Source organism: Thermobia domestica, chromosome 10 (genome assembly GCF_964235325.1).
Source record: "Thermobia domestica chromosome 10, izTheDome1.hap1.1, whole genome shotgun sequence".
NCBI classification, from domain to species: Eukaryota; Metazoa; Arthropoda; class Insecta; order Zygentoma; family Lepismatidae; genus Thermobia; species Thermobia domestica.
This window is the reverse complement of record NC_137463.1, coordinates 48,249,509-48,261,948: the sequence shown is the minus strand read 5'-3', so window position 1 is coordinate 48,261,948 and position 12,440 is coordinate 48,249,509. Positions and strand designations below refer to the sequence as shown.

Here is a 12,440-nt window from a genome sequence, read left to right as displayed (position 1 = left end):
ACGAATTCAATATTGGAACCGAACTCCTTCGTGGTTAAGCGGTTAGGGTACGTGTCTTTGGCGTGAGAGACCCGCGTTCGATTCCCGGCGGGAGCTCATGTGGTTCGGATTCCACGTTAATCGGTAAGTTCTGTCTGGCTGCTGAAAGGGACGTTAAACTCAAAAGTCAATTCCACTCAGCTCAATATTGGAACAGGAAGTAGTAGATCCGGGTGAAATAGAGAGCATATATTGGAGCTGGAACCAATTTACCTGACACTGAATTCTAAAATAATTTCTGGTATCTCATAAATTATTACTACAGTATACAGCAGGCCCGTAGCCACCCCGAAAATGTAGGGGGGGGGGCGTTCAGAGTTAGGGCGTGCCGATCCAAAAACATTATAGTTCACCATATTATAGTTCATTTGAAAACCTACTGTGAAAATTTTAGAGGGGGCCAGAAAAAATTTAGAGGGCGGACCCCCTAGATCCCCCTGGATACGGTCCTGCTATGCAGGAATCAATATTGAAACTGGGAGTTGTTCCTGTTATTAGTAATTTCTAGATTCAGTAGAGAACTAAAGCTTGTTTTGGGATTCGAAAGGGGACACGGCTGCTCAGTAATAGAGCGCTTATTTCTGGTACGTGGGGTTCTTGGTTCGATCCCCGGACAAACGAATTTATGGTGGACAACACTATGTCCATGGGGTTACTCGTTTTTCTTCCACATTCTCATTCCACCAATTCTTCAATCATCATTCATTGATCATCCCCTTAACCTAAAAAAAGGACATAAACGTGGGACGTTAAACTGAAAGATTTCATTTCATTCTCGGAAACAGTTGATTTCTACTACTTCCGGTTTTGAATAAATAGTTACTAAAGAAGACAGAGTCCACTCTTGGAGCACTTAATCAATTTCAAAATATCGCTTCCTGCTATCATTTTTTTCCTCTATGACGATCAATGTTGAAACTCAAATTGGTTAATTTCCACCACTTTCGGTGTGAATAGAAAATTAAGTGGTTGAGATGAAATCTATTTTTAAGACGCCGAATGTCTCTTACTGTTCTAGTGTTGATGCCTGTCTACAAACGGATATAGGTGTTCTTATGATTTCCAATACCGGTACTTTTACATAACATAATTTGGAAGTTAAAAAAAAATAATAGCAATACAAGGACAGTATGCAATCTATAGATTTTGACAGAACATAGCACGAAATTGTTTCATACGCAAGTGATATATTTTTCTGAGCAGATAGATTTCTCAAAATATGGAATATCAAAGTATAGTGATACAGATATGATGTGATACAGAAATGATTCATCAAATAATTCGAGACAAATACAGAATCATCATAAAATAGCGATGCAAAAATAATTGGAAGAAATTAAAATGTGAATATGGAGAAGAATGTTGAAACTTAGATGGCTGAAATGTTATTGCAATAAAGAAAATGTTACTTAAAGTTGAGACGATATGACTAACAACGGCAATACGTAGCTAAGATGAGGAGGAACGTAAATTGGTTAACGTAATTTTTGAGGAAAATTTGTTTTATTAGGAATGTGATAGAAAGTGTGCCAGAAGACAAGAGAGAGGGAGAAATGGAGAGAGTTATAACTAATGGTCGATTTCAAAATGAACAAATGATAGATCAAAATAAAAGGTTAGTGGAAGACCAATGTGAAAGCTTCTATATTGCGACAAGTAAACACGCAGTGAATGAGGAATTTAATAGCGTACCAAAACCCTGCAACTTAAGGAATTCGTTTTGGAAATAAAGGAGATACATCCGGTCAAAATGAAGAAATAATTTTAATAGTAAACGGATTTATAACTGCATTATGTTACCTTTTATGTTTGTACTTTCTTCTAACATGATAATCTTATTTTCTTGTAATCAGGGGTAAAAGTGGTTCTGAAAAGGTAGGGGGACGGCGGGGAGGGGTAGGTAGGGGCATGACGTAATGCCATCCCCCTGGGTATCTTTGCCCATTGTAATTTTTTTAGGAACTTGGGGGACGGCGTACATATTTTTTCAAAGCGGGACCGCGTACCCCGTCCCCCCTCACTTTTACCCCTGCTTGTAATATAAAGTGAAATACTATACAATAGTCTTACGCAACACTTGCATTTCATACGAAAAGTCAATTTTAATAAACAAGTGACTTACGCTTTCACATTGTCAATGAAAATAGTGTAGATTTTCAAATTATTAGGCTTCAATAGCAAAACCAAAAAAGGTAAACCTATTGCTTCAGGTTGCAATAACTCTTCTTAGGAAGTTAAATCGATATAATAAAATAATAATACTTTTCGCTTTTCTTTGTTTTCGTTATAAGGGAACCAGAATTAAGAGCGCAAGTTCTAGCAAACTTTTACAACTTCCGAATTTATTAGAGAGATAAAGCCGGACATAGGCCTACAACCTATTATTATAATACTTGAATACAATAATAATATAATACGATAATCCACAAGTATTTTTTTATTCAAATAGGAATTCCACGTAACTATTATTTCTCCAAGTCAGTGGAGGAAAAACAATGTGTGAAATGACTACAAAATGCTGTAGTAGCCAATAGCGTTTCCTTTCAAGCAAAGAGAAATTGCTTATACAAGAAAAGAATCCATGCCCATGATTTTAAACATTGGATTTTTTTTTTTTTGTCCCACATAAGAAATAATGCAGACTTGTTACAAGTGGCGGATTTAGCCTCTGGCCGGGGAGCCTATGCCCCCAGTTATTTCAGTGAAAAAAATAATTTAAGCTATTATTTATATATTTTTGAAAGTTTAGAGGAAACTCATGATGATATGACTATCATAGTTTTCGTTCTGGCTGCCGCCTCCAGTTTTTACTTTCTAAATTCGCCACTGCTTATTGCCGAACTAAACTTGTGAGGGAACCACAAAGAGCAGTTAAAGAGACGCGTTATCCAAAAGTAATAAGATATTTATTATGTTTTTGTCGATATTTATTATATCTTTCCATGGTTCGTAACATTTGTTATTCATTGCGGATCATTTGCTACTCTACAGGTATATAATATTTAAAAAAAAAAAGTGCGTAAATTGATGCATTCGATTTTTTTCAATTATTGTACTTTATATGAAATGATGAATTATTGAAAATAATATTTATTTATTTATTTAATTATTTCTTATTTAAAATGGCATAACCTTTTCTTCCACTCAACCATTTACATTTTTTCTTTTACAATCGGATCTCATAATAGAGTTTTTGTCTTTTTTTTTTTTTTACAACGAGAATAAAAAGTATATACACATTTAGGCAACGTTAAAGAGTTACAGACATATAGAACAATACAAAGAAAATAAAACATGAAAAGTGAAAATGAAACTTATTACATATAAAATAAAGAAGTGACAATGCTGCAGACATATTAAACTATACAAGGATAGAGAAACAAAGAAATCAATTTTGATTATAATTTTTCTGGTATTAGCAGAGCCTTTGTGTCACTTGGTTTAATTTTAATCTTAAATTTGAAGTAAATCGTACTTTTAGCGACTTATTGAACAAATGAAATGTAATCTGTCAGCTTGACGTTCACAATTATGCCACTTAGGCTAAGGAAGACGAATGATTAGAAAGAAGTGAATGACGATGTAAGAATTGGTGGGAGGAAACGGGAATACTCCGAGAAAACCCATGGACACGATGTTGTCCTCCACAATCTTACTTGGCCGGGAGTCGAACTATTGACTTCACGCACCAAAGGTAAGCGATTTACTACTGCACCAACTTGACCATCGCGACTTATTAAAATATACTACTCCTGAATTTAAGAATAAACGTCCTAGCTGTTTGTTTGTCGGAAACGAAGTTCGAATTTAAGTTGTTTTCAACTTAGAAATCTGAGAGCTACTGTGCTACGGGTGAAGCAAGAATCGAACAGTTCTAAGTATCTCTCTGATACAACAGTGCGTCATGCAATGAAGCTTGAGGGGAAAAGCATATCGTGTACATACTTACATTATACATATGACCTCCACTTTATTTTAATCAGCGCCAAGTGAGTGGCATATTCATGATGATTAAATAATTATCTTTAAAAAGTATTAGAACAAAAGTAAAACGCAATTGCAGAATGTAATGAAATGTATTCCGTAATACTATATATATATATATATATATATATATATATATATATATATATATATATATATCAAACATATCAATCAAGTTTCCGTGTATAAGGAGAGAAATAAATAAATATTCTGTTGCAAATCATCTTGTGATGTCATTGCTCGTTTCAGGCTGATTCAGTATTGATGGCGGACACTGTGGCTCAGTGGTAGAGTGCTTACCCTTTGTGCGTGGGGTCCCTGGTTTGATTCATGTCCAAGCAAGTTTGTGGTTGACAACATCGTGTCCGTTGACTTTTTCGGTTTACTTTCGTTCCCTCAAACATTCTCATTCCACAAATTCTTCCATCTTCATTCACTTGCCTTAATCATCCGTCTCCCTTAGGATAACAGACAGGTTTGGGTACAAAACCTCGCGGCCAGAACCTCGCGGCGACAACCTCGCGGACCAAAACCTCGCCTGGCCAAAACCTCGCCTCCCAAAACCTCGCGGCCCAAAATCTCGCCGGGCCGAAACCTCGCCTGGCCAAAACCTCGCCGCCCAAAACCTCGCGGGCCAAAATCTCGCCGGGCCAAAACCCCGCCTGGCCAAAACCTCGCCGCCCAAAACCTCGCGGGCCAAAATCTCGCGGGGCCAAAACCTCGCCTGGCCAAAACCTCGCGGGCCAAAATCTCGCCGGGCCAAAACCTCGCCTTGCCAAAACCTCGCCCCCCAAAATATCGCCATCCCCAAAATGTAAATGTTCCAACAGATGATAAGGATGACGGTATAAAAGACGCTGTTTCAGAAAAAGTATCACGGGTATTTGACCAAGTCTCGCGATGCCATATGAAAATTCTATTTCTGTATTAGAGGATTTCAATGTGAAGATAGGGCGACAGGATGTTTTTAAACTGGTTATAGGGAAAGAAAGTCTGCGTAAGGAAAGCAATGACAACTAACGGGGTTAGTTTAGTGAACTTTGGAGCATCCAAAAACTTAAAATTTCAACAAAAATCTAATAATATTTATGAAAGTATGAAATAATATATGAGTTTTTACAACGTCCCTTGATTATGTCCTGTAGGTTAAAGGAGACGTAGATGACCAGGATGAAGGAAATGATCGAATAAAGAAAGTGGAAGGAAACGGGAATAACCCGAGAAAGCCCATGCACACGATGTTTTTTGTATCTTCTTCTTCTTTTTCTTCTTCTTCTTCTTCTTCTTCTTCTTCTTCTTATTATTATTATTATTATTATTATTATTATTATTATTATTATTATTATTATTATTATTATTATTATTATTATTATTATTATTATTATTATTATTATTATTTGTAATGTGGAATTGCATATTAAGAAACTCATTGGATAAATTTTAAAGAAAAGTTTCATTCGCGACGAGGTTTTGGCCCGGCGAGATTTTGGGCGGCGAGGTTTTGGCAACGCGAGGTTTTGGCCCGGCGAGATTTTGTCCCGCGGGGTTTTGGGCGGCGAGGTTTTGGCCACGCGAGGTTTTGGCCCGGCGAGATTTTGTCCCGCGAGGTTTTGGGCGGCGAGGTTTTGGCCACGCGAGGTTTTGGCCGGCGAGATTTTGGGCGGCGATGTTTCGGCCGCGAGATTTTGTCCGTATCCCTAACAGACATAATCATGCCACATTAACCCTTAATACACCAAGCGGAGTCCCTTAGGGACCCCAGAGGATGATATTTGGCGATACTGATGCAACTATAGGAACCAATTTATTCTCGATTTTTATATGTGCCCTGCATCCTTTTGGGATATCTCCTAGATAATTAGATCAATGATACGTTCGTTTAAAAAAGAAAGTCCAAAAAAAAATAAGTTGAAAAAATAAAATAATACTTGGGGTCCCTAGAAGACCCCCAACTTGGTAAAACAACGTTGACGATTTAGGTTTGGTACGCTAAGGGTTAAACTGAAATATTTAATTTCATTTTAGCATTGATACTTATAAATGATTCGAGAATGCTGGACGCTTTCATGCAGATCAGATCGAAGCTGTCTTATCAGTCGTTTGCTTTTAAGAAGCAAGGGTTCTCTTTCATAATACATCTATTTTTAGACAATCAAGTTTGTTCGTATTATGCACGTGCCATCTATTGAGAGGTGTCCATTGGGGAAAGTTTCAGTGTTATCCAAATCTTACACGTTTTTGTGTTCATTTATTTATTTATTTTTTGTTTTTGTTTTTGTTTTTGTCTAATGAATGCTATGTTTCTGTAACTTTTCTTGCACACTATATTTCCATTCACCACCGATTTTTCTCTTTAACAGCATACTTGGTTCGTCTTGCGTAATTGAAATGCTAGTCCTGGGACTTAATAATAAAATAAATAAATAAAGTTAAACAAGTGAGTTTCGATTCACAGTGTGAAACTATCTTAGACTCCCAAACTATGAGAATTCAATTCTTAGACTTGAAGTAGTACTTCTATAACTAGTGGTTGCAATACATTAATAAGATCAAAGATAGAACGTGTTCCTCAGAAGATGAATCCATATCATCAAGCCATTACTCGCTATACTTTATTGCTTTTGTTCTATGGTGATAAAGGTTGAAACTAGAAATGATAAATTTGAACCACTTCTGGGTTGAATAGATGGTTAAAGGATGAGATAGAACCTACTATTGAGAAGCGAAATAGATTGTAAAAAAAAAATCTCAATATCTAATACCGTAATTGATCTATGAAAATCATTACTGAAACTGGAAGTAGTACTGAAACTGAACTTTCAATCACTTCCGGTTTTGGTAGAGTGATAGTATGTTCTCTTGACACTCTGAGTCGTTTGCAGAAAACCGCTATCTAATAACAATTTGTTCTATGGAGATAAATATTGAAACCGGAAATGGTTTTAAACCACTTTCAGTTTAAATAGAGGGTCAATCGGCGAGATGGAATCTATTCTTGGGATGCTGAATCGATTACAAACAACTGATTCTCGATAAATCTTACCGTTTTAGCTCTGATACCTGTCGAGGAACAGACAGACAAAGCCGTTCTATAAGGTTTCCGACACCTATGCACAGATAGTTTGGAAGTCTAAAAATTCAGTGAATCAATGATGGCTAATCAATAATTTACCGTCATTTTCCATACAGTTTCGACCTTACAGTCCCTATAATTTTACTTCTTTTATAAAGGCTACTTCGGCATTTGAGTTGGTTGATAGGTGCTCCCTACCAATTGCCACATAGGGCTATATTAGGTAGTTGGCTAGCTTGTCCTTTACCACTGTATGTGGCACTCCAGCACGAAGTTTAAACGATCTAAGGTAGCCTGGATCCGAGATATATCAAGCACCCTTGGCAATTGCCGAGGATTCCAGATCTGATTTGACTTCGGCCAAACTAAGCTCATACCTTGGGATTCGGTATCCTGATGCTTCAGCGGTGAGGTGAACTTGCCTTAAGGCTCAGGTATCAACACTGCAGATGGTACAGTCCTATTTGTAAAGGAAGTTCCGTCAATCAGTACGTAAAGCTGAGAGACAGTCAAGAGCTGTAAGTATTTGAGTAAGTAGACTGTGGTCCATCACGCTTAATCAGCGTAACATATTATATTCTTAAGTTTTTGAGTATTGTACCAAGACGAATTACAGCGCTAATTAATCAACCGTAAGTCCTTGCATTCACAACTCTGTCTTAAGTAGTCAGGAGGAAGTCTCAAATGTACGATATCCTCTATCCCAATATAGGAAAACAGATACTACATGTTCGACTCCTATTGCTGCTAGGAATATTATAAATACTATTTCCCGTAAAATTAAAATAAAATGCCAAAGCTTCTAAAAATATTATAAAGTACACAATATCAACATTTTTGCTGAAGAGATGGTATATCTGATTACGAAATGGTAACGAAAAGAGCAAAGTATAGTTTTCTTTAATCACCTTTTTTTCAACTGCAAGTGCCCATTCCATGATATCGTCATACCTATCATAAGGAAGGCGTATTCAACTAAAGGCTAACCCACTTTTGGGAATCAAACATCTTTTTTAAAAAATCAGGTGTTCTAATCAAAGCTCTTCTTTATATGTAACGCAAAGTAACTTCCTTAATTGTCTCAAAATATTGCATCATCATCATTAATTCTACTCTGGTAATAGAAATGGAACATTTGTCAAAGATGCTGATACTGATAATTTCTCTGTATGAGAGAAAATTCATCAAAGAAAATATTTTAATTATCCAAGAATTATCCAATTTAATTATCCATTATGCAGATATAGTGTGATTCAAAAGTACACTCTTCCCATTCTATACACAATTTTTGAAAGAATTTACCAATCAAAGTAAACTATTTCATGTGGTATTAGATTAGATAACTAACTAATTTTATAGTTTAACAGACTTGAAGTGTCATCACCGCAGAAGAAGAAATATCAACTGGATCCTACCTTGCAACTACTTAACCCAATTATTCTTATTTTTAATTACATTTTTAAAACTATGTTTTATATTGTTCTCATATCTTTTTCTTGGTTATCCTAAAGGTGTCTTCCGTTTAGGATGCTATACATCTCTTGTAATAGTGGCGTGATCCGTATATTTTTACATGTTTTCAGTTTGTTACAAGCAGGCCCGCAACTAGAGGGAGCTAGGGGGCCTGGCTCCCTTAAACTTTTCGTTGCCTCTCCAAACCTCAATACAAAAAACACAATTTAGTTATTTGTAAGAGAATTTTTGATGAATTCTTCCCACTAACATATTCATGCTCCCCCCAAAATCTGCGGCTGGTTTCGGGGCTGGTTACAAATATATATATTCGGACTTATATGATAAAGTTATTGAGAAGATAATGTGAAGTTCATCGTTACGTAAATTTTTCTTAGTTTCTTTTCGCGCCAAATGGTTTATTGCCAAAGTTCACCTACCCTTTGTTTGCGCGTAAGCGTACAACTTTTACACCAATGCAATTAAATCAGGTAACAAACTATTTAATTGACGAGAAACTGAAGAAGCTTCGTCTTGGTGTATGCTTATCTTAATGCCTAACTACAATAATCCCCCAAAAGACATGTCATAAAACCTCACCCCTGATAGAAGGCCAAACTCTTGCAAAAAAACTAGACTTCTGCTGACAACAATAGAGAAAACTGAAAACGAAAGTGCATTCTATTGGACTTCTCTTTCTTAGGTTACTAAGAAAACAAAATTTATGGAAATTAATCCGTGAGAACAAGATAGCAAAAATACTAGATTATATTACTAAAATAATACATTAAGACAATTTGTAATAATATTTGCAACTAATTTATATTCTACGAAAAAAATTACTAATGCAATTTATGGTGTGTCAGACTGTTGTATGATCTTTTAAAAGTAGAAGCAGGTGCTGGTGCTTCATTAATACGGTTACATATGTGCTTCACACGCATTTTAGTATGACATTCCTAAACTCTTACAAATTCCACTATGCATAGACTAAAATAAAATACAGTATTTCTTCATGCTATACAAGAAAATGTGTTATATGACACACATTAGTAATTTGAATTCTCATTTCATGCCGTGTGAGTTATGTGCATCTTGGTTTTAAAAACTTATTTGTACCTTCAAAGTAGAATTTCTAGCATTGTGTCATTCTGATCATTCCCTGAGTTAAATATATAGGCATATATGAAAGCTTATTTGTTATTAATATTTTAACGCTTAGTTTACCATAGAAGTAAAAATATTCACAACAATATTCAACTATTAAATATATACATGTAAAAGATAACAGTAAGCGGGTACGAAAAGTTACTAACATGTTATTATCAATAATAATAATAATAATAATAATAATAATAATAATAATAATAATAATAATAATAATAATAATAATAATCTCCACAACCAGAGCTTATGAAGGGTTCATACTACATCTTTATCATGGTGGTATTCTAATAACGTAATTCTGGCTTTTTCTAGACCACAAATCACCTCATCTTAGTTCTGTCAGCTTCCAGATTCTCTCGTTAAATTGGAAATTCTATGGTACTACCGAGAATCAAATTGTCGTCTAGATGAATAGAGATTGCTCAGTTCTTTGTTACTACGTTCGAAATACCTTCTCCTCACTTTTCTTATCGTTAGTTTGATAGTTGATGGAAATTTAACGTGTTTTTTTTTTAACTCCGAGTCTATATGGCGTGTTTAAAGTGAGATTCAAACTACTATATTTGGGTTTGTGTCTGCGGCAAATGCCCTAAACTGGGGAACGAACCCGTAACCACTCAGATAAAACGCATCCTCCTTAGCCACCCATTCCGGAAGGGCAAGAACATTTTACTAGTATATAAGTTAAAACAGCAAGAATATTTCTCCTAACAGAGAAATGAAAATAATTTGATTAAATAGGAAATAAATAAATAAAAAAAAAAATAAAAGTAAAACTTACCTTCTATCAATGTGGTAACCAGCACAATAACAGCGATGAAAATGTCCTGAAAATTTTTCATTTTGTTTTCTGTTTTTTAAAGCTAAATTTCCTAGCTTGATGATAACTTGACACTTAGAAGTCTTCATAAACTGTGTAAAAAAAAATCAGATCCTCAAGAATTGTTCCACGTACTTTTACTAATAATGCACATAATCGCTAATAAATCCAGTGCCATTGAAACACAGATTCATAATTATTCCATGTATTGTGTCTTTGTCCATTTTAGTTGCACGTGATATAATGGGTTTTGATGCAGTGATAATTATTATTTGTTTTAAAATACTTTATCATATCATATTAAAAGTACTATAATATAGGTCTTATAATATTAGTATATTCACTACACTATAACTTTTTTTTTTTCAATTGACATTGGACAATTCAATCAAAGTACATATAATACAGTCTTCGATATAAATTGACGTTTAATTAGGATGAATTTATTTTACTTGGTTATGAATTAACATATATGTATTTTGAAACGTCCTGCTATCTGTTCCTGAAAACTTGCTTAATTAAGTTTATACAATTTGTTACTTTTCCAGTTTTTTCATACTTTTCTTCGTAAGTAAAATGTATGCGGGTATGAATTGTTACGTTCGTTCATGTGATCTTTTCTTTCTCCTTTTGCGACATTTCCTTAAAAGGATGAAATTCTTATTTTTTTTTTCTGTTATCTTATGATGACACCACTAGAAAAAAAAAAACACATTAGAACACAACGCGAGGCGCGCTGGCAGCGTAATTACCTAAAGAGCAGTTCTGGTAGCGTGTGATGATGCTTGTTGTATAAGATATTTCAGCGGACCCGGACGGAGTGAGAAAATTCGTGACGCAACTCGGAGACGACGAAGCACGCGACTGGTCCGCGTATTGGATCAGCAGGGTCTTGTTTGAGAAGTTTTCTCTGTTGCACACATCCATACATACACACATAGCGCGCATACACATGTATATATTCCTCACATAGACTCAGAATCACATCACACGCAACTGAGTAAAAGCGCGCATGCGTAGAGCTCATTCTCAGTACATAGGGAGATAAAGGAAGCGAGAAAGGATATAGCCTAGTGTGTCTCTCTGTGATGTTTGGGGCTGCGAGCTACCACTTGCAAAATAAGCCTTTCATTTTTTCCCCCTCACTTTTTATTTTCTCCATCTCTTTGTCTGTCTCCACTCTGTTTTCTTTATTTTGTTTCTCTCCTTTTTTCCCCTTGTTTTCACATGCTTCACCTCGCTATATTCCTCTCTCCTTCCTCTGTTCAACACAACATAAACACACACACTCACACACCAGATAAACATTCACAATAGGAAAAATATTGTCAGATGGTTAAATTTCACTCTTCCTATGTACTTTTACACAAATTTCTCCAAAAATATTTTTCTTTCTTTCTCACTTACGAAAAATTTTCAACTGTTTTCTTTATGACATTGTTTTCTCTCTCTTTTTTTTTATCTTTTTAAACAAAATTTCTGCTTGCTTTTCTCTAAACACGAGAACATTCATATTATCAAATATGAGACTCGTTTATCCTAATGACTCTTTTGCGAATCGAAAATGTCCTTTTTCCATCGTAACTTCTTTTTCTTTCTTTTCACGAGAAAAGTGCATTCTTATTGTTGTGCTTTCTGTACGTTTACTCAACAGTTTTTGCGTGTAACTCATTATCTTTCAAGTTTAGTCAACTTCGTTCATTTTACTTTATAATATATGTATTTTTTTCGTTGCATACCCGTAATGATGTTTTACATTTGAGCTTATAATTATACATATATTCCATCTTTTCTTATTTTATAACGTCTTCGCTATCTTAACTCTTCTGTTCACATGACGGAAAGCGCCGATTAGCATTTAAATATTGTTGACTTTGGATGAGTGGTAACTTACGATTACACACA

At 35.2% G+C, this 12,440-nt stretch overlaps 1 protein-coding gene across 1 annotated transcript in view; it reads right to left on the bottom strand.

The window, feature by feature from the left end:
* The window catches only part of LOC145662477 (uncharacterized), a 443,342-nt gene extending 431,745 nt beyond the window's left edge, over nt 1-11,597 (bottom strand). Inside the window, exon 1 of the mRNA XM_081728083.1 lies at nt 10,497-11,597. Coding sequence (XP_081584209.1) covers nt 10,497-10,557 — 61 coding nt within the window. The 5' untranslated portion in view covers nt 10,558-11,597. The remainder of the gene's footprint in view (nt 1-10,496) is intronic.
* Nucleotides 11,598-12,440: the final 843 nt, after the last annotated feature.